The sequence below is a fragment of the Megalops cyprinoides genome, chromosome 6, assembly GCF_013368585.1.
Source record: "Megalops cyprinoides isolate fMegCyp1 chromosome 6, fMegCyp1.pri, whole genome shotgun sequence".
In the NCBI taxonomy this organism is placed as follows: Eukaryota; Metazoa; Chordata; class Actinopteri; order Elopiformes; family Megalopidae; genus Megalops; species Megalops cyprinoides.
The window spans coordinates 4,011,889-4,034,936 of NC_050588.1; the positions used below are offsets into that span (position 1 = coordinate 4,011,889).

At 39.4% G+C, this 23,048-nt stretch overlaps 1 protein-coding gene across 1 annotated transcript in view; it reads left to right on the plus strand.

Moving 5' to 3' along the window:
• The first annotated feature begins 17,504 nt into the window (after window positions 1–17,504).
• Window positions 17,505–23,048, plus strand: part of LOC118778691 (NACHT, LRR and PYD domains-containing protein 12-like) — a 29,306-nt gene continuing 23,762 nt past the window's right edge. The window contains exons 1-6 of the mRNA XM_036530321.1: window positions 17,505–17,597; window positions 18,726–18,871; window positions 19,059–19,169; window positions 20,095–20,205; window positions 21,131–21,241; window positions 22,161–22,236. Of these exons, the coding sequence (XP_036386214.1) occupies window positions 18,813–18,871; window positions 19,059–19,169; window positions 20,095–20,205; window positions 21,131–21,241; window positions 22,161–22,236 (468 nt within the window). The 5' untranslated portion in view covers window positions 17,505–17,597; window positions 18,726–18,812. The remainder of the gene's footprint in view (window positions 17,598–18,725; window positions 18,872–19,058; window positions 19,170–20,094; window positions 20,206–21,130; window positions 21,242–22,160; window positions 22,237–23,048) is intronic.

Consider the following 23,048-nt stretch of genomic DNA (forward strand, 5'->3'; position numbering starts at 1 on the left):
GCCTTGGTACATTGACAATAACCCTGTGGCCAGTGATGTTTCTTCCCCTTCTTCTCATTGTTGTCAGGTTAAATCCAGCCTCATCAATATATATAAACTCATGCGGGACTTCCTCCGTATCCATTTGCAAAACACTCTGAAATACAGCAAAAGATCACATTGTGTAGGTCAATATACTGTAGGTCTGCTATACAGTAAAATTACATGTACAGTAAAAAGGTTATGTGTGCAATATACAATACTACAGTCAGTGAACAAAACTTACCTCCACATATTCATGCTGCAGGACTTTCACCCTGTCTGAATTTCTTTCAGATGGCACTCTATACAGTAGTTTCATCAGAACTTGATGTTTTTTAAGGATACGGGCTATTGTTGACAGAGACCTGTTGGACATTATTGAAAATTGCGTGATCATTGACAATATGGGTTTGAATTTCTCTACGTCTGATTGCATTATTGGCCAAAACGAGGTTTATGATCTCTCTCTCTCTTGCTCCTGTGTGAATATGGGGCCCCTCCCTCCTTGGTGTTCTCGATGTTCAATCCTCTGTAGGCCAAACAAAATACATGTAGCTTACTGTAAAATGATACCGGAATAGATACCAAAACTGTTGATATAGTACATGCAGTAAGCTATGGATTTTCTGTTGACAGAAGATAAGTTTCTCACCTGTGCTCTTGATGAAATGTCCGAACTGTTGATCTCACTGTGTACCTGCTTAGGTTAGGCTGTACTCTCAGTCCAGCCTCTCTCAGTGTTAGTCCGTGGTTTATTACACGGTCCACAAGTGTAGCACGAATTTCATTAGACAGATTTGGTTGTCGTCTTCTTTGTGCATGTCCAACCCCTCCTCCAGTTCTCCCTCTCCCTCTACCTCTTCCTCTTCATCTACCTTGGCCTCTACCTCGGCCTCTTCCTCCACCTTGTTCTCTCCGGATTCCCCCTCTCATCCACACTCTCCCTCTTCCTCTGACACCGTCCATTATTGTTGAAGTCAGGTGAACTTACCTGTTGCCTTTTTATAGTGCTTAAACCTGATTGGTGTGTCTACAATTAAGCACCTGTGTGTGTGCACACCCGGTGGCTGTGTTTAACCAATTGGTTCATGGGTGTGTTCATTTGAAAGCCTTTGCTTTGAAATTGCAAGGAAATTACATCATGATAAATTTTGGTTTTAATTTTAGTGTGTAAGCAATCGTAAAAAACTGTAATGTCCCAAAACAGCGATCAATGATCACCAAATTTGTTGAACATCTCACATGTCATAAACACTATCTCCTATCAAAAAAGCGTTCATACTTATAGGATTTCGGTTTTGATTTTTTTGACAGGAAGTGTTTATGACAAGAGATGTCTAAGAGAAATTTGGTGATCATTGGTCGCTAAAATTACATGCGCAAACTTACATTTGCAGACGGAAATGATGTACGTGTTTATTTGCATATAGAGCGGGGAAGTGAGCTCCAATCACAAGTGGTCACTCGAGACGCATGTGGAGACGCACTTTAATGCCAGGTATGAACAGGGCCATAGACTCTTTGCCATTAGGTTCCACATGGATGTTAGAAAGGAGTGCAATTACAGGATAAAATTACATGCGTCTTCAAACAGCGTAAAGAAACCGATACATACTGCAGCAGTTGGAAGGACACTCGACGGACAATACTGAACACGAACAGCCATTATTAAAATAGCAATGGGGAGCTCTACAGCAAGCCCTTTCTGATACGCTCGAATTTACGTTCATGAGATTGGCTGAAATTGTTAGAGACATCTGATTGGCTACAGAAAATGACCTTTTGAAAAAATGCATTTGTGGATCGAGCCATGTCAGGGAAGTTACAAAAATCCGCAAACAAATGCAGCGATATTCACGAATGTCAGGTGGTTCGTAAATAGATTCGTCAGTTTGTAAATAAATGTAACTGTGTTAACATTTGTGAATCACATAACATTTATTTATGATTCGAGAAATGGATTGGTGAATTGTGTGACATTTATTTGTAAGCTATGAAATATATTTGTGAATCGTGTTACATTTGTTTGTGAATCATGAAATATATTTGCGAATCGTGTTGCATTTGTTTGTGAATCATGAAATACATTTGTACATTGTGGGACATTTATTTGTGAATAAAGAAACTAATCTAACTCCATAACAGACACTGTTTGGCCAGAGGCTTGTTATTTCAAACAACTGAGTCCTGACAAGAAGTTCGGAGTTGAGGACACAGTGGACGGAACAATGGCGGTGACACCTGAAGATTTACATGTAGGCTAAGTGATACTGCCAGCTGGCTTCGTCTAACAACCCAGCAATTTACTTACGTTAACGTTACTTTTAACGTCTATTGCATGCAATTGGCTGAATGACAGGGGAAGCATAGCTAACGTTAATTAGCTAACGTTAGCTATTTACATGTTCCAGCCAAATTTCAGAGTAAGTAAATTGCTGGGTTGTTAGACGAAGCCATCTATCTGTATCACTTACATATAAATCTTCAGGTATCGCCGCCATTGTTTCGTCCACTGTGTCTTCAACTCCGAACTTGCTGTCAGGACTCAGTTGTTTGCAATTTCAGACGTGGGTTGAAGACACGTCTTCAGACTCTGCCTGGACTGACACCCTTGCCATTTGGCCTTGTAAATCTAAGATTCTTGGCTCGTACTTGTAAAAAGTTACACTGTATTTGTAGCACGTTTTGCCTAGGTAATATAGTAGCACTTTATTGTCCCAGTGACTGTATTTGATATGTAACCTTAGATCAGATTAGTTCTGTCTCGCTACACTGACCTTGCGCTCAGCTTCAGCACTATCTGCATTGTATGACCTGTACACATCTTGCCCTTGTGCCTGTTGTTTGCCCACTATTTGCACTTTTGTACGTCGCTTTGGATAAAAGCGTCTGCTAAATGAACAAATGTAAACGTAAAATAATAAGCCTCTGTCCAAACACTGTCTGCCTGTCGTCCAGTTGACGGAAGCTGTCAATCAAAGTTCAAGGAGGTCATGTGGGTGTGATTGCGTTGAAAGTGACCAATCATAAGAGCGCCAGTACCTCCCCTTGGTTTCCGCCCCCAAATTGTCAAAACTCAGGTCGATTCGCGCGAGCGCGTATGCCGTCCAGCGCTCGCCAAGCAGAAATTCTCTCGCGCATGGTGGCTGCTTTGTGCGCGAGCATGTTTTGTGAGCTCTCGACTTTTGACATAAATCTGGCGCCATATCAAACGAGTTCACGAGAACGCAAGAGCGGAACAAAACGCGGGCTGCTATCACCACTCCTGAAAAAGACAGCCAGGCTATTGCCGCTTAAAATTTTGACGTGCTCTTACGCTACATTGAAAAATACTGTAGTCATGTTTGCGAAGCATTAATAAAATTGCTCACACGAAAGAAAACCTGGCTATTGCAAAGTAATAATAATTTTTACGTTGTTCCTTCAACCGTCTTAGTTATTCTTGATTTAGTGTAAAGACATAACGTAGCCTCTTAGTAATGTAATAGCAAAGTGCATACACACACACACACACAAACAGTTGAATAAAAGTTTGCGTTTATTGAAAGAAGTTGAAGTCAACATGTCAACAAATCAAAAGGTTGGAACAAAGTGGCGCTCTGATCTTATGCTCGTGCGGAAATTTTTAATGCTGGCGAATCAGTGCATGGGAGAACACAATCACATGTGCAATATGTCAGACAGTATAACAAAAACATTTCAAAAAGCTCACGTAAAATAATTTTTCATGTGATATAAAATCTCATTTTTTCGTATTTGTTTAATCAGTAGTCGTTTTTCAAAATAAACGGCAACTTTAAATTCTGCATTACTATATATTTCCATAGAATAACAGATTATTCTGTCGGATATGTAAACATGAGCACACATTTTATATGATACGATTGTTATTTTTTATGTGAAATTTTCGGTGTGTTTGCACCGTCTCATATGTTGTATATTTGATTGCTTACAGTGGATGTGTGAACTGCAAGTCTGAATGTTGTTGCTTCTCTCTGGGCGTCTTTTCCGATTTAAGTCGCTCAGCGCTTGTTTTGACTACATAATAAGTCAATAAATCAAATGGACGACAAGCGTTTAAAAATTCCACACCGCAAACGTTAAAGTGGAAGTAAAATTAAGCTCAGACGGTATTTGACTCCAGACTGAGGCGGAAGGGAGAAGCAGAAAAGAGAAAAACTGGAATAAAACACAGTAATAGGCCTACAGCGGGGGAGGGTAGATAGATTAAAAGTGGAGGGGTGTGTGTGGTTGGGTAGGGGAAAGTAAAATCACATGACGTTGTAGTTTTCACGTCAGCGGACCACTAGTAACGCGTTATCAAATTGAGATATACTTGGAGGAGTTATATGCATACAGTACATACTGTATAAATGGACACAATCAACCTGTTTTAAAAAGATGTGCTCTGTTTTAATTTCTCTACGGTTCTGTACTTTGTTAGAGGGAGTTCTTCAGAGCCAGGTTGGAGTTTTCGGATTTCATGTACAGAGCTAGATGTACTCACCTTGCAGTATAACTGAAATGACAATCTTTCAAAGCGTTCTCTTTCACTTGACAGCTGGGTGTAGGCTATGCATATAGCATGTATAGTTATTGCTACAAAATAATTGTAAGGCATTGTTGTGTGACTACATTATTATAATTCGTATATGTTATGATCAAAACTGAGATTTTGAAAAGGTAAAATGAAACTAAAAGCAACTGCTGGTGAGCACAGACATTTCACATCTAGTGTGTACTGATCAGTAGCTGTACATTGCAGTCATTGCGAACATGTATTCCACCCTGACAGAAAAACACAGGGCCAAGTGACACAAAAGAATGTGGGGAAACAACGTATCAGTTTGAAATAATGCTTGTCCAGTTTGTGTGAGGTCATGTTATGCAGATTGTGTAGTGTAAATTATGAAATCAGCTACTTGAATGGCAGACTTGTTTTTGTACCAGCTTGCAAGCACGAACCGTGATGTTTAGCTGGAATCATACAGAAACCATGGCATGTATGAAAATGATTAATGTGACTCACAGCACTGCACAGGGTCAATGAACACTTGGGAACTGAACATATCCAAATGTTAGACCTCAGTACAACATACAGTTTCCTCAGTAAAGGGACATGAAAGATCGCTTGGAGTTTGCAAAAAAGCACCTAAAGGACTCTCAGACTGTGAGAAACAAGATTCTCTGGTCTCTTGGCCTTAATTTTAAGCATCATGTCTGGAGGAAACCAGGCACCGCTCATCACCTGTGCAATACCAACCATTCCAACAGTGAAGCATGGTGGTGGCAGCATCCTGTTATGGGGGTGTTTTCCAGCGGCAGGGACTTGGAAACTGGTCAGGGTTGAGGGAAAGCTGAACGGAGCAAATTACAGAGATATCCTTCATGAAAACCTGCTCCAGAGCACTCCGGACCTCAGACTGGGCTGAAGGTAGACCTTCCAACAGGGCAATGACCCTAAGCGCACAACTAAGACAGGAGTGTAGGAGTGGCTTAGGGACAACTCTGTGAATGTCCTTGAATGGCCCAGCCAGAGCCCGGACTTGAACCCAATTGAACATCTCTGGAGAGACCTGAAAATGGCTGTCCATCAAGGGTCCCCATCTAACCTGAGAGAGGTGGAGAGGATCTGCAGAGAAGAATGGCAGAAAATCCCCAAATCCAGGTGTGTAAAGCTTGTGGCATCAAATCCAAGAAGACTCGAGGCTGTAATCACTGCCAAAGGTGCTTCAACTAAGTACTGAGTTAAGGGTCTGAATACTTATGTCAATGTGATATTTAAATTTTTTATTTTTAATAAATTTGCAAAAATTTCTAAAATCCTGTTTTTGCTTTGTCATTATTGGCTATTGAGTGTAGATTGCTGAGAAAAAAATGAATTTAAACAATTTCAGCATAAGACTGCAACATAAGAAGATGTGAAAAATGTGAAGGGGTCTGAATACTTTCTGAATGCACTGTATATACTTTTATTTCATTACACTTATTCTCATACTGCATTGTTTTTGTATTAGGTAATCTCATTTTTTTCTGGAATCCATAGATGTCAAAATTATTGGTGGTCTGAATTATTATGGTCTGAACTGAAGAGGGCAAAGTGCAGACCTCAGTGCAAGATCAATGATCTTGAAAAGTTCTGTATGGAGAAAATCCCTCAAAATCTGTTCTCTAATCTTATCACAAATTATAGGAAGAGACTCAAGGCTGTCATCTTTGCCAGGACTGGTTGCAGAAAGTATTAAACCAGGGTTTTCACACAGGTATATGGCAGTGCAGACACCACCACCCACAATGGCTGCAAAGCCATGACAACTGTAAAAGCTGTGGACAACATCTGTGTCTGTGCTGTTTGTATTAACAGGTCTGGGTCTGGGTCAGAAGCCCATCCTGGACTCGTCTTGGTCTGATGTGTTCCAGACTCCTGAGATAGGGGGCGCTGTCTATGAAATGAGTCTCCCTGGGGAATCTGAGACCAGTGCTGGAACCCCCAGCCATGATAACAAAAGGTATAACAGCATAGTATTGATGACATTTGTCATGCCATTTGAACCCTAACCCTAACCCTGGAGTGGAGCAACTCTGTGCTGGACTGAAGAGTCCAAACTGTAAACTACAGAGACTGAGGTGAGTAGTGCTGTGTAATACATCACTTTTAGTGAATAGAATTCAGTGATTATGGCTCTATACAGTTACAGTAAATCATTCAAAAGCTCCTTCTTTCTCAGTTTATTCTTCCTTCTTCCAGCTTTTCTTGTCCTCTTTGTCCACATTAGTTCCATTCCTCTCTTCTCACTCCTCTATCACAGCACAGCAAGACAATATCCCTTGCAGATGAATCTTAAAGTTGAGTGATCTCCAGCTCTTGGTTCTAATATCTGGCTTCAAGGAAATGTGTATGGTCTGAACCAGAGCTCTATTACTATTAGGCCTGGGCCATACCAGTTTCGAGTTGTGTCACGTGTGCTACGTCGCTGAACTGCTGCAGCTTGCATGCGTGTGTTTGTCCACACCGCCAGCGTTGCTGCTGCAGCACTGCTACTGCCAGCCCTATCTTCATCAATAACAGAATGTTTGATTTAATCCATTATAAATTTAGTTTATATATTTAGTTTAGAGAGACAAAGGTTAAGAAGTGTGTGCTCAATTGTAAAAAATAATAATAAAATAAATAATATTTGTTTAATTGAAAAATATTTTGTAAAACAGCATGTTGATCATGAAGAAAATAGGCTGCCTAGGACAACTTGTTATTATGTATTTATTTTCTTCTTTTTTATATGTAATGTGAGTTTAGATTTTTAGACAGAAGGAAAGCCATCGTGCTTTATCTTTTGCTCTGAATGCTCTGGAGGAGAAACTGGCAAAGAATGTGGGTTCACCTTATAAACCAGAGAAGGAGGCAACTTGGAGCTTTTCACCATTTTGCTGCTGAACTGCGTCTTGATACGGACAAACACCTGAAGTATTTCAGAATGAGCGCTGAACAAATGGATCATCTTCTTTCCTTGACTATATAGTATACATGTAGCCTCCACTTTCCCATTTAATAACATGCAGTAGGCGATTTGAGGGGGGATGCTATCCCCCTTGTTAGCAAAATGACCAAAATGCATCCCCCTTGTTAACCTGCCATCCCCCCCTTCTCCATCCCCTAGTTAGTAGCAGAAAGAGTGATGAGTGTGCATCTGCCATCCCCCTGCTAAAAAAAAATGAACAAATCACCTACTGATAACATGCGATTACTAAAATGGTTAAAAAAGTAATATTTTTATTTTGTTCATGTCTGTGACATATAGCCTAGACATTGAAACTACAGTGTCAATTATGTAATGTTGCTGGTATGATGTCAATATGACCATCAACAGATTGTTTTCACTGTCTATTTTTGCTGAGAACTGTGCGCATCACGCGGAAAAAAATAGGCTCCATGCCGAAAGTCTACATGACTCGCAGCTGCAGCGAGGCTCGAGCCGTGCCTGAGACGCGCGGGCTGTGTGGCTGCTCTAACCCGTTAACATGGGCATCACACACACGCGACGCAACTGGTGTAGCCCCAGCCTTAGACTTGAGTCCAGCATGATGCTTGATTTTTAGGCCCAAAGTGCTGCAGTTGAAGCATGTAGCACAGACATCTTCCTTAGACTATTTTACTGAACACCATCAGTATTGTATTTCAAATGTTATGTTTTTTAAGAATAATTATCTCTGATCTCCTCTCTACAGACTTGAAAGCTGTGATCTCACAGAGACGTCATGTGACACTGTGGCCTCTGCTCTCCAGTCAGTCCCCTCACACCTGATAGAGTTAGACCTCAGCTACAATAACCTGGGAGATTCAGGAGTGAAGCGGCTCTATGCTGGACTGAGGAGTCCAACCTGTATCCTACAGAGACTGAGGTGAGTAGTGCTGTATGATACATCTCTTTTAGTAAATTCAGTGATTATGGCTCTATACAGAGATGCAGTGGAAGAAGCTCCTTCTGATTAAGTTTACTCCTCCCTCCCCAGCCTTCCTTGTTGGTCCACATTAGTTCCATCCCTTTCCTCTTACTCTTCTATGACAGCAAAACAGGACAACACCCTTTTGAGATGAGTTTTAGTCTCAGAAGTTGTGGTCTCAACCATAATATCTGGTTTCAATTGAATCTGTACAGTCATAGGTGCCAAAAGGACACCAAGGGTCTGGTCATCTCCCTTAGTACGTCATTTCATATAGTGCAGATAAGTTATAGTGCTGATACACTGTGTCATGATGCATTTCATGGCGCAAGCTGATGAACATGAGTAGGATGTTATCACATGGCCTGTGTATATTTTCAGTGTCAAGGTATTTAAATGTTAACACTGAAATTTAAACCGAAGAGTTAAACAGTTTTCTGGTAGGGATCCTGATGAATTCAGAGGTTAAGGCAACCACTTTGATCGAGAGCTGAGATCTACAGTCTGTGTTCAATCCCAAATAGGCTGTGTTCTGTCAGGGATATGCATAGATAGGTCAGCCAGGGGTTTTTCTGCTCTGAGGCAACCTGCAATTCAGCAGGCACATGTTAGTTGCATAGAGGATGTCAGTGAAGTAGTGTCTATCCTTCAGCTGGTGGCCACTTCACTGTGGTGCACTGTGAGACTTAAAGTGTGAAATATTGGCTGAGTGTATTGGAGGACTCTATTCATCTGGCTCAGCACTCCCGCATGAGTGCAGTAGTTGTCACAGTGGATCAAGTGCATTACACAACTATAGTAATTCCAAAACAGACTTCCATGTAGGGGAATAAATGATGCCATGAAGCCCAGTTTCCAGACAGCAATGATGTCATAACCTTGCAGAGGGGGAGAGGCCTGTGGAAAGCTGTGAGCCTGTAACCATGTATATTTCTGTATTAACAAAATGTTAATGAAAACCTGACAATTATTGACCTGTTGTGAAATATATACTACAGTTCACTCTTTTTATTTGCAAGTAAAATGACTTCAGAAAGTCTTGGAGTACAGCGACTCCTTTTACCTTAGAGTGTTTGTGAACCAAAAGGTCCTTCAACATGAAACAACTGCCCAAATGAATCTTACTGTAAAATAAGTTCATGTGTGTTGCAAGAAGTGCTATTTGCACATTGGCACAGACTTTGCAGGATAAGGGTGAGTTAAAGTTATCAGGATTATCCAAGGTAAACATGTATGTGTGTTCTGTCCTTCTCTCCACAGTTTGGGGGAGTGTAATCTCACAGAAGGCTGCTGTGATGATCTGGCCTCGGTCCTGCATTCACCTCACTCAGAGCTAATAGATCTGGAGCTCAGAGACAACAATTTACAACATTCAAGCATGAGAGCACTCTCTGCTGGACTGGAGGACCCACACTGTAAACTGCAGAGACTGGGGTGAGGAACACTGTACTGCTGATGTGTCTGATCCTTGCAGTTTGTCCAGAGCTGGGGGAGTGAAGAGTTCTCATCTCCTGTAGGCTGTCAGGATGTTGAATCACTGAGAAAGGCTGTGTTTCTCCCCTCACACGTGAGAGAGCTGGATCTGAGCTACAATCACCCAGGGGACTCAGGATTGAGAGCACTCTCTGCTGTACTGGACAACCCCAACTGTAAACGGGTAAGTACAGAGAACAGCAGGAGTGTGATAGACCAGCAGATGGTTCTCTCATTTTGTCCATTGTCAGGCTCTATGTCAGGGGTGGCCAACCCTCTCCTGGAGAGCCACATGTCCTGCATGTTTTAGATCTCTCCCTGCTCTAACACAGCTGATTAAAATTTTCAGTTTGTTATTCAGCAGCTTCAGGAGTTCATAACAAGTTGATCATTTGAATCAGCTGTGTTAGAGCAGGGAGAGATCTAAAACATGCAGGACATGTGGCTCTCCAGGAGAGGGTTGGCCACCCCTGCTCTATGTGATTGAAATGATGTCATTGTGGGACAAGTACACTGTAGGAGTTGTGAAGAAGTGTGAAAAATATCAAATGTGCAAGTGTGTTTTATTCCCTAATCCCAATATAATAATTTAACCCTACAGCTAAGTTTGTAATTACACTCACCCCCTGCCACCAACAACATTAATATCATGTATAACAATAGTTTGATGATATCTTTTTTAATGCCTTTCCCCCTTCAGTAGAAACTCCAATAAGAATTTTCATAATGTCTGCATTCAGGTAGGAGCACTGAATCGAGAGGAATGCAATCCTTGGATATACGCACCTCAAAGCTGTGCGTATATCCAAGTCAAGTCCTGCCATGCACCACAGTGTACTATCTGCCAATTGAAGGATGATTCACTGATGTCACCAGAGTGGCTCTTAGATGCCTAACAAGAGTTTGAGAATGTAGATATAATGTAGAGGGGACCCAACATTATCTGTTTCTCATGTACACAAACACAGGGAGACTCTTACTTCAGACAGAATGAAGCCAATTTTTTCTGTCGCTGTGGACTCCTGCTGTTTGTCGGCTAATGACACACTTGGTTTCAAACCCACAATATGAAAATGTTGATGTTGCCCAACCCTACCTATTGTTTCAGAGTTCTTAGTTTCCACACTGCACCTCATAGACTGTGTCTTATTAAGTCACTGTCTGTTCTTATGCTGTTCCTACAGTATGGACCATGGAGGAGAGAGCAGTAACAAACCTGGGCCCAGGAAATGTAAGTGTGTTTGCACTAAACACGTTTCATTGAGAGATGGAAGACATGTCAGAGATAGAAAGAGGAGAGAGGGCTGGAGGACAGAGAGGCAAAAAGATATTCCTCAGTTTCCTTTCTGCTGTCTCTTCTTCATTCCCATCACTATTTTGTCTACCTGTCTTCTCCTGTTTAGTCCCTGTAGTGTGTCTCTCTGTTTCTCATGTACACAAACACAGGGAGACATGTAAAGACTCACTGAAGTAGACCAACAGAATTTCCCAGTCTCACAAGTACACATCTCTGTATCTACAGAGGCACACATGGTATTAAACTGTATACCACATACTACACTGTGTGTGTGCCTCATCAGTTTATACAGTTTACACACAGACATGTAAACAATGACACAGACACAAATAAGCAAAACACACACACTCCTATTTTTCATACTCATAATTGAATTGAATTTACATGAAAAATAAATAATATAATAATGAATAATACTTAATCTCATTAATCTTCCTCTTGTCTGCAGATGCCTGTCAGCTCACACTGGACCCCAACACAGCAAACAGAGAGCTGTGTCTGTCTGAGGGGGACAGGACGGTGACACAGGGGCCAGAGGAGCAGCCATATCCTGATCACCCGGAAAGATTTGACTCTGAGCCCCAGGTGCTGTGCAGAGAGGGTCTTTCTGGGGCTTGCTGTTACTGGGAGGCTAAGTGGAGTGGGGGTGAACTTTCTATAGCAGTGACATATAAAGGAATCAGCAGGAAAGGAGGGGGTGCTGACTGTAGGTTTGGACGAAATATAAACTTCTGGAGTCTGTTCCGCTCTGATAGCAGTTACCGTGTCTGGCACAGTTTCTCTCACTCTGAAAATAAGGATGACTGCTATTATTTCCATCACAATGATAAGGATATAGTCATACCTGCATCTCCCTCCCCCTCCTGCACAGTAGGAGTGTATCTGGACTAGCCGGCTGGCACTCTGTCCTTCTACAGCATCTCCTCTGACACACTGACCCTCCTGCACAGATTCCACACCAACTTCACTCAACCCCTCTATCCTGGGTTTAGGATTAACACTCATTACACCTCAGTGTCCCTGTGCCAGCTGGAGTAGAGTCCTACATCTGTCTTCCCTCTCTTACAGACAAACACAGACACACATACAAACAGTCATATTCTCATACATACATCAACTGTAACTTGATGTAACTTAACTGTAACTTGCACATAAACACAGACACGTGTGCATGCACAAGTATTGGGATATACTCAGATACTTAAGTACACTTTACTGCATTTAGTCTGATTAATGATTTGGAGCGTCATATGTCATTTTAACAGAGTAAGCAAAATTAGTTCCCATTGGCTAGCTACTCAGATGGTTGATAGCATTGCTGTCTGTAAACAGCTACAAACTAGATGCTGAAGTGAAGCATGTTAGTATATAGTGACAATTTTCCCTACAACCATGTCTCTCTAAGATGCAGTTTTATTAAAGGAATAACATTTTAATAACATCCAAGAGACCTTTGTCAGAGTCGTCCATTTCTCAATAAATAAAAATTCTTGTATGAGACTTGGTGACGCAGATAATTTATTCTGTGAAAAACAAGCCAAATGACAGAATTCGACGTAGTGTGAATGTCAGCTTTAGGATTTCTGAAATTTGTCATACACATGCTTGCAACAAGTCTTGCCATTTAGCTTGTTATATTATTATATCCAACTACACAACTGAAACGTTTTAACAGCAAATTTCTTCATATTGCTTTACTGTATTGCTTTCATTGCTGTATATTGCGTCATTGGTATAGACATCTTGCTAGTATAAGTATTCATCAGGCTGACAGTCCTGAACAGGTTTGAATGATTTGATTTGGTTTATCAGAATAAGGTAACGTTCTGTGACAGCTCTCCTCTTGATTAATGTAAGACTGATGGTCTCTTGATGGTGATGGTGCAGTGTATTGGTTGACTTTACTCCTTTGCTGATTTGTCAGATTTGCAAAATTGGCTCTACTATTAGTCAGACGTTAATCACAACTTACACAAATGTTATCAATTTTAAAAAAAACTTGATTATCTTTTATATCTTATTTTATTTTCAGTTATGCAGTGCTCAAATACTGTAAATATTCTGGATCATGAAAATTTGGACTACCTGTTCAAATTTAACTTAATTTAAATTTTACTTTAATCTGATTCAATCTGTGCCTTTTTCTGTTGAAAATAAAGTTCATAACCCAATGCAAAAAGACATTTCTTCCCTTTTTTCAATGTTCTTCGGTAAGTATAGAGGTACACACTTCACAGGCATAGTTAATGTTAGTATTTGAAGTACAGGGCCGTTGAGACTAAAAAAATATATTTTGATATTACCCTATTGGCCTTGTAGTGGTACTCCATGTCATTCTGTAACTGGAGTAAGTCTAACAAAGTTCTTTGTAACACAAGCAACGAGACAAGATAACTTTCCTTTTTTTAATGACGCACGGTCAAAAAACTGTGTTGCTTCCAACAGTATCTGCCTGCAAACTAACCAACTTTACGTCCAATCGGAGTCACTGGCTCTTAAAGGCCTTTATGCTATCAAAAATATTGTTATCAGAGTGGACACATTTAAACACAGCATTATGCCTGTACATTCACACAAAGACACAAACACTGACATACATTCACAAACATGCACTCTTACACAGAGAGAGATACACATGCTATTAACAAACACACATGTGAACACTCCACTAATCCTGTTCCACTGTATGACATATATACATGTGTACACACATTAACATACTCACACACACTTAGAGAGACAAACATGTACATAGAAAAGCACAAGTTAATCTTCATGCATGCATGCTAACATGCAAACTCAAACAAGGTCTAAAATATAAAGGTAAAACAACGTCCTCTGCTGTGTAATTTAAACATTACACCACTTTATTTTCCAGACATTTATGAACGTGTGTTTATTACTCAAACAGGTGAAATTTTTTGAGAACAGAAGGATATGTTTCTCACAACCTGGTGTCCAGTTTTACAGGACAGTACAATAAACTAAAAAGACAGTTTCTTCTCTGAATCCAGTAATATTTACCTCAAATATCTATTACAGTGAGTATAGTTCTATTACAGTTATAATTATGTTTATCCATAAATCTATATTTTCCCTGTTTTCCTTCAATCGGATAATCACAGTCACCTACATCCCACAGACATGTCCAGACATTTTTCTTACTGATTCTTGATGAAGATGTACAAATGCAGCATTTATGTTTTAAATGTAATTATATTTTCATTATATTGTTCCAAATAAAATAGGCTATCTTTCAAAGAATTGAGCATGAAACACAAGGCCATGTTAAAAACCAAGTTGCCGGTGAGAGCAGATTACAATAGTGTTGTTGAGCTAAATGAAACAGATCAAAACGTTAGTGCAAAATAGCAACTGGAAAATAAAATATTTGTGCTCAGGTCTACACAATCTGAAGATCATGACAAAGCATTCCAGCAGGGGCTGCGTACTTAATAGTACTCAGCTACATGTGAACTGGAGAAGGTAGCTCTCAGCCCCTATGACTCCACTAGAGCTGGAGAAAATAATCGTTTTTACGATGCATCGCGATGCGAAAGTGAAAGATTCTGCATCAATGCAGAAAAAGAAAATGGTCGTTTCTTAAAAACTGTAATTAACCTTTTTGCGGTCACACTGATGTGATTAGCCATTTAGCGCGTATGCTAAAACCGGTGCGATTCGAACTACGGACTAGTTCTAAGAACTAGGGTTGGCCGATGGCTGACAGTCATCAGATGTTGAGCCGGCATCGTGATTTAAACCCCCCCCCCCGCCACAGACAGGTGGGCGCATCCTACCACATACACACTATAATTTCAGTTTCTCTGCTATAACGTAAAAAATATATATTTATTACTTATTTGCGGGGGTTTCCCCGGGGATCAACTTGGGCCGTAGAACTGATGAATGTGTATTTCAAGGAGTGTCAGCCAGACAGCGCAAAAATGAAGGATGGGTTTATTCTTATTGTTATATTAGCTTCTTGCGCCAGATTCAAATGAAAAACAGCTTATTTAATCACACTATATCGCCCAGTGAAAGCATGTTTTAATTTAGGCGCACACATAAAAATTATTCTTAAATCTACCTTGGTTTGCACCTACCTCAGTAAATCAGGGGGCGAGTCTTTATTTGTATCGCAAAACTAAGGATTAAAACTTACCTACAGAGCGAACTCTCCTGTTCTGTGCTATACCCGTATTAAACAAATAATTCCTAATCGTTATATTGTTATAAAACTTTTTCACCATGTCTCGCTCTGCACATTTAACTGCATTTCATGTTTAGGAAAATTATAATTAATGAATTACTAATATTGTAATGACTGTAGGGAACTCTTACTAATTTTTAGCGTCATTATTAAGCTTCTCATAGTTTTCAGTTAGCATCTGCTATATTTTTTAATGTTAAATCGCTGTTTCCTCAAAGCTAAAATTAGCTAGAATGTTAAAAATCTAGTGTTCTAATTGCACCGGTTTTAGCATACGCTAAACGGCAAACCACGCCGGTGTGAACGCATGCGCGAAAAGGTTGAAAAAAAAAAAAACTTGTCTTTTATACAGTGGATTTCCTTGAACTTTAAATATAATTCAACTGAAAAAAAAAACCCATAACCGCTAATTTACAATGCACTAAAAACAAAATGTTTGTGTTACTGTTTACATATAGGCCTACCTTGTGGTAATTTTAATTGATATGGTTTTTGAAAACAGCTGTTAAAAAAGTTGAAAACTAAAAACAGTTCAAAACTGAGCGCTTGTATTCTCGTATTAATAAAAATAAATAAATAAGTAAATATGGAGGAGAAGATGCATCGACAATATTTTTGTAATCGAATCGCTACCCTTTGAATCCTAATCGAATCTAATCGTGAGACCAGTGAAGATTCACACTTCTAGACTCCACTGTTGCCCAACGCCATGGTAGGTGGGGTGGAGAAGGCAGATCTCAGACCTTATAAGGCCTGTAGATGACCCTGAAAATCAGGCTCATTTGAGTGCATTGTTGACTTTACTCAAGGCTCTAGCAGAGCATCTGCTACAGAAACAGCTCTTAAGGTGCGTTTTAACCGAACGCGACGCGAAATTTCGCTTCGCTTTCCTCACGCGGGTTTGATCACTTGCCTGAAAAATGAACAAGCGAATTTCGCTTCACGTCACAGCAAGCATTTTTTATTACACCAACGCTGCTAGTAAGTTTGCTAGACACGATAAAAGACATCTAAGTTATCCTGCGTTGCTACCTAGCTAGTTAATTAGCATATATCAATACCTCACCCAAACAGTTCGTCATTTCTTTTGAAATCTTTTTTTTTTAAGAAGTAATGTTTCTCTAAATTTTCAAAGTTAACGGTCAACACAACGATGGGTCCACGTTTTGAAACGTCAGCTAATGGACAATACCAATCAGCCTGAGATTTCTGGAAAGGGGGCGCGGCTTCTAGCCCTACCTACCTTAAGGTTATTGGCTTCCGCCAGGAGAAATTTTCGCTCGACTGAGTTCATGCATTCGCGTTCGGTTAAAACGCACCTTCACACTGTAACATTCAAAAACAAAAAGCACACTACTTAAATTGTTTCTTGTTGCCGCCTTTACCCTGACGCTCATTGCGCCGTTTGAAGTTGTCGTATTAGTTGCCCTATACGCTGTAATTGTACAAATCTGATAGTACTGTGTACACAAACAGTCCTTGCTCTCAGCTGAGAACTGTCTCATTGTGGAACTGTACACATCCTGTCCCCGTCCTGTCGCTATACTTACTGTATGCACTTTTGTAAGTCGCTTTGGATAAAAGCGTCTGCTAAATAAATAAATGTAAATGTAAAACACACAGATTCATATACACCGAGAGCCACAAACGACATATTCACAAACTCACACTTGCTCCTATGTGCATACAGAGACTTTCATCCTCACACATGCACTTAGATATGCATAAACACTCACAGGGATCCTGAGAGAATTCGGAACCAAGGGAGTGACGCTGCTTTCATTACCGTATTTATGTATATTTTACCGCCATATAAAAGTATATCCATTCTATAATATCCATTCGTAAAATTAGTGAAGGGTAAAAAGGCCACACAGTTAAGAAACTCAAAATTTTAAGTAAACAACTCTTTAAATCAGCGCTTCTGTCTTTATTTCTGTCATAAAAATCAGTGAGGGACTGAGGTAATGCGAGAGAGGAAGTTACTGCCGTCCCGCCCGCCCCTCTTCAAAGTGAAAGTATCGAGTGAGGTTGAAATATGACACCTTGTACCGCCGAAGAGGGAAAACAGGAAGCTTATTTCAGTCTTCATTTTGTTAGACAGGGAGGAGAGAGGCAAAATAAATAAAAAAGGAGAAACAAAACAACGCAGTAAGTAGAGCGGAGTGTGATGGGGGGAGGCAAGAAGTTAAAGGGCTTCTGTGTGGAATCTAAAAGCGAAATAACACACTGTGTTAGCTGGCTGCAAGGAGAAATACCTGCCGTGTTACAAATGGAGATTTAGGGCTTCAAAGATTTCATGCTGCCAACACGCATGACGTTCCTGGAGCTGGAGTAAATGATTATTTTTGCAGTTTGACCTTCACTATAAGCATAGACTACATGTAAAAGGATACGACTGGCCTCTTTTAATCGGATGCTTTGTTTATATCTTAAAATGGGAAACGGGAAGCTGCGGGACTACACCAGACTGGAGTTTTCAGGACCACCTTTGACTTCGCGCTCGATATGCTATAGCCTATTTCACAAGGCATTTACTCACAACAGGATGCCAGTCAGTAAAATAACCTTTGCCATTATTATAGCATCGAGGAGGAATGATAGAAGATGTAACACAACCTTTTACTGTAAAACTTGATAATACTAAGTTGTGAGTAGGTTGTTTCACTCACAAGTTGCACTTGTTAATACAACAAATACACCCGGGTAGGCTATCTGTAGATAATAGAGCCTTTAGATTATTACACAGATAATTCTTTTTTTTTTTTTTTTTTTTGTAAAAATGTCTATAATGTGAGATGTTATTGTTACGGAATAAAAAATTATGTCAGTGAATGCGATTGGAAGTGAATGGAATGTTACTGAGGTGAAAACGAAATGTATTTTGGCATAAAAGATGATTTACTTGAAGTGAATGGAGTATCATTAGGGTGTTTAACGAAATATTATTTGGATGAGTGTTACTGTCTCTGCCAGTGTGGTGATGGTGAGCAGTGAGCCAGTCTCATTGTGTTATGATTAACTCACACTCAGCACACCTTAAAAAAGCAACAGATTTACACAGAGGAGTGTGTTTCAGAATGTCTGTGATGGGGTTGTGTGTGTAAGTTTTTGTGTAAATCGGTGAATGTGTAAACAGGTTTGTCTTTGGTGCATGTGTGAACCTGTGTATGTTAGTTTTTGTGGAATTCAGTGTGTCTGTGTCACTACATATTTATGTAAATTACTATGTCAATGAGTGTGTAAATCAGTGTGTCTGTGGTGTTAACTCGTTTACAGGCCTGCTGATCTGAATCAGAAGCCCAACCTGGATTCCTCTGGTCTGTTGTGTTCCAGACTCCTGAGACAGGGGGTGCTGTGTCTGACATGAGTCTCCCTGGAGGGCCTGAGGCTGGTGCTGGAACCATCAGCCATGATAATAAGAGGTATGACAGAATAATAAATGCAAATATCAGTACTTAATATAAAAGTAGTATTTACAATAGTTCATCATTTAACCACAGATCACTGTGAAAAATAAAACATCTGTATAAAAAAGTTACTTGGTTACTTGATAGATAGATTTAGAGAAAGAGGTTAACTGGATGCTCTGTCTCCGTGCTCTGTTCACAGGGTCCGGGAGGAGAGAGCAGGGTCACCTGTACCCAGCTGTCTGTCAATGAAAAGCGAACGTTCAATGGAGAAGCCACTGCATTTCAGACAAGAGCCTACAGGTGAAACAAGGTAATGTACTAGGTTTAGAGGTCCATGTTAGCTAAGGTACAATTTCAGTGGTTTGCGGGTAGTTTTTTCCTTTTTTGCATGCAGGATATTAGCTTCTCCCTGACATTCATACCAAAGATTTACAATATACCCTTTGCAACTCAGCTTTGCACTCTGCATTACTGAGTTTAAACTGGCACCATGACCTTGCAGAAGAAGTCATGAGAAAAGAAGATTAGAAAGTACAGTACAATGGTAGGGAATCTCATGTAACCTGTCTTGGCTCATCATTTTTCTTGTAAAGTAGAATGGATTAGTCATATTTTAGAGTTTAGTCTTTAGTAATCACACAGTATGATTTCACAAAAAGTGATTTTTCATTTAGATTTTTCTTTGAAATATTAACCATTTCTTCCCAGAGTGTCATTTTAATAAGACTAAAGCTCCTTATTTCTTGGTGAGTATTTCTGTAGTCCTCAAAGTAGTCTTATTGCTGCTCTTAAATTGTTTTGTAGGACTAAAGTGTCTCTTTTATAGAGAGACAAAGTTTTACACATTTTTCGAAAGGTGGTCTTCAAAGGGCATATTGCAATTTTAGTGTTACCTCTTGTGACTTAATTCTGTTTTGATTTCCTTGCATCTTTTGTGACTTTGATATTGCTTCATAGCTGTCTTATAAAGTCTAGATTGTGAATAAGCAGACTCCTCTAGAATAACTACATCTTTAATATTTAGTCCTGTAACTCTCTTCACAAATGACATATACTTTATCCTTCCTCAATGCTGTTATTGTATAAAATGCAAAATAAAACTTTTTTTGACAATGTGAGAAACATACAGTATTACTTTTGCATTAATGGGTGGAGGTTAACTGGAAGCTCTGTGTTAGAGCTGCAGTCAGAGGATGAGATTAACTAGAATCTCTGTCTCCATGCTCTGTTCACAGGGTCCAGGAGGAGAGAGCAGGGTCACCTGTACCCAGCTGTCTGTCAATGAAAAGCGAACGGTCAATTGAGAATCCACTGCATTTCAGACAAGAGCCTATAGGTGAAACAAGGTAATGTACTAGGTTTAGAGGTCCATGTTAGCTAAGGTACAATTTCAGTGGTTTGCGGGTAGTTTTTTCCTTTTTTGCATGCAGGATATTAGCTTCTCCCTGACATTCATACCAAAGATTTACAATATACCCTTTGCAACTCAGCTTTGCACTCTGCATTACTGAGTTTAAACTGGCACCATGACCTTGCAGAAGAAGTCATGAGAAAAGAAGATTAGAAAGTACAGTACAATGGTAGGGAATCTCATGTAACCTGTCTTGGCTCATCATTTTTCTTGTAAAGTAGAATGGATTAGTCATATTTTAGAGTTTAGTCTTTAGTAATCACACAGTATGATTTCACAAAAAGTGATTTTTCATTTAGATTTTTCTTTGAAATATTAACCATTTCTTCCCAAAGTGTCATTTTAATAAGACTAAAGCTCCTTATTTCTTGGTGAGTATTTCTGTAGTCCTCAAAGTAGTCTTATTGCTGCTCTTAAATTGTTTTGTAGGACTAAAGTGTCTCTTTTATAGAGAGACAAAGTTTTACACATTTTTTGAAAGGTGGTCTTCAAAGGGCATATTGCAATTTTAGTGTTACCTCTTGTGACTTAATTCTATTTTGATATCCTTGTATCTTTTGTGCCTTTGATATTGCTTCATAACTGTCTTATAAAGTCTAGATTGTGTATAAGCAGACTCCTCTAGAATAACTACATCTTTAATATTTAGTCCTGTAACTCCCTTCACAAATGACATATACTTTACCCTTCCTCAATGCTGTGATTGTATAAAATGCAAAATAAAACTTTTTTTGAAAATGTGAGGAACATACAGTATTACTTTTGCATTAATGGGTGGAGGTTAACTGGAAGCTCTGTGTTAGAGCTGCAGTCAGAGGATGAGGTTAACTAGAAGCTCTGTCTCCATGCTCTGTTCACAGGGTCCGGGAGGAGAGAGCAGGGTCACCTGTACCCAGCTGTCTGTCAATGAAAAGCGAACGGTCAATTGAGAATCCACTGCATTTCAGACAAGAGCCTACAGGTGAAACAAGGTAATGTACTAGGTTTAGAGGTCCATGTTAGCTAAGGTACAATTTCAGTGGTTTGCGGGTAGTTTTTTCCTTTTTTGCATGCAGGATATTAGCTTCTCCCTGACATTCATACCAAAGATTTACAATATACCCTTTGCAACTCAGCTTTGCACTCTGCATTACTGAGTTTAAACTGGCACCATGACCTTGCAGAAGAAGTCATAAGAAAAGAAGATTAGAAATTATAACCTGTCTGAGCTCATTGTTTTTCCTGTAATGTAAAATGAATTTGTCATATTGTCGAATTTAGTTGTAATGATCACAGGGTCTCTGACTTCACAAAATGTGATACTTGATAGATTTTCCTTTAAAATATAACCTTTTCTTCCCTGAGACATATTTTACATATTTCCTTACATTCATCTTGATGGGTATTTCTGAAGTCCTCAAAGTAGTCTTATTGGAAGACATAAGACTGTCTATCATAGTAACAAGAACAGGAGCACGGTTTTGTAAATATGGTCTTCAGAGGGGCTATATCAATTTTAGTGTAATCTCTTTTGACTCAATTCTGTTTTGATATCCTTGTATCTTTTGTGCCTTTGATACTGCTTCTTCACTGTCTCATCAGGTCTAGTTTGTGAATAAGCAGACTCTTATAGAACAGCTACATCTTTAATATTTAGTGCTTTAGTGCTTCAGTTTAAACTCTCTTCACAAATGATGTATCCTTCGTCTTTTTCTCAATGCTGTAATTGAATACAACACAAAATAAAACTGCTTTATTTGAAAAGAAGTGTAAAGTATTACTTTTGCTTTAATGGGTTGAAGTTAAGGGGATGAAATTAAATGGAAGCTCTATGTCCGTATACTGTGAGCTGGATGCGAAGTGAGAGGATTTAGTTTAACTGGAAGCTCTGTCTCTGTGTTCTCTTCACAGGGTCCAAGGATCAGCAGGGTCGAGAAATTTCTTAGAGGAGAGAGACCACTTGATGGATTTAACTCTTACAAAGAGGGTGTGGTATCTGTTCATGTTCTGTAGTAAACGTTATTTAACTAAATCTCACTGGGTTCAATGATTAGTGTGCATTGTAGAAAAGTTCAGAACATGTATAACAGCACTCCAAGAAGGACTGAACCTGTTCTGAAGCAACTCCATATTACTTAATAAATATTCATACATTTTTGTTGTTCCAATATTTTATATATATATATATATATATATATATATATATATATATATATATATATATATATAATATAAAATATTTGTGTTGTGTTGTACCTCATGTGTAAGTCGCTTTGGATATACACACATATACAGTGGGGTCCAAAAGTCTGAGACCACTAGTCAAAATACTGCTATTTTGCATCTGTTTCGAATGTAATACAAATTTTTTCATTACAGATAATAATATCAGCTTAACAATTTGAGTGAAAAGTTGAATCTTTGAAAAATGTGCGTGAATTTCAGAATATCTTTGGTATGTCCCCCTTTTGCTTTAATGACAGCATGCACTCGAAATGGCATGGACTCCACAAGTTTGTGCAAAACCTGATGACCCATGTTATCCCAGCATGATTTGACAATGTTCCAAAGAGCTTCTGGTGATGTCACAAAATGCTTGGCTTTCTCAGTATTCAAGTGCCCCCATAAATGTTCAATGGGGTTGAGGTCAGGTGACTGTGGAGGAAAGTCCATGACAATCAGGACTCCTTGGTCTTCAGGTAGTTCTTACAAAGCTTTGAGGTTGGGATTATTATCCTGCTGCAGTATGAATCCTTCTCCACAAAGATGCAAACCAGAGGGTATAGCATGTCTCTGAAG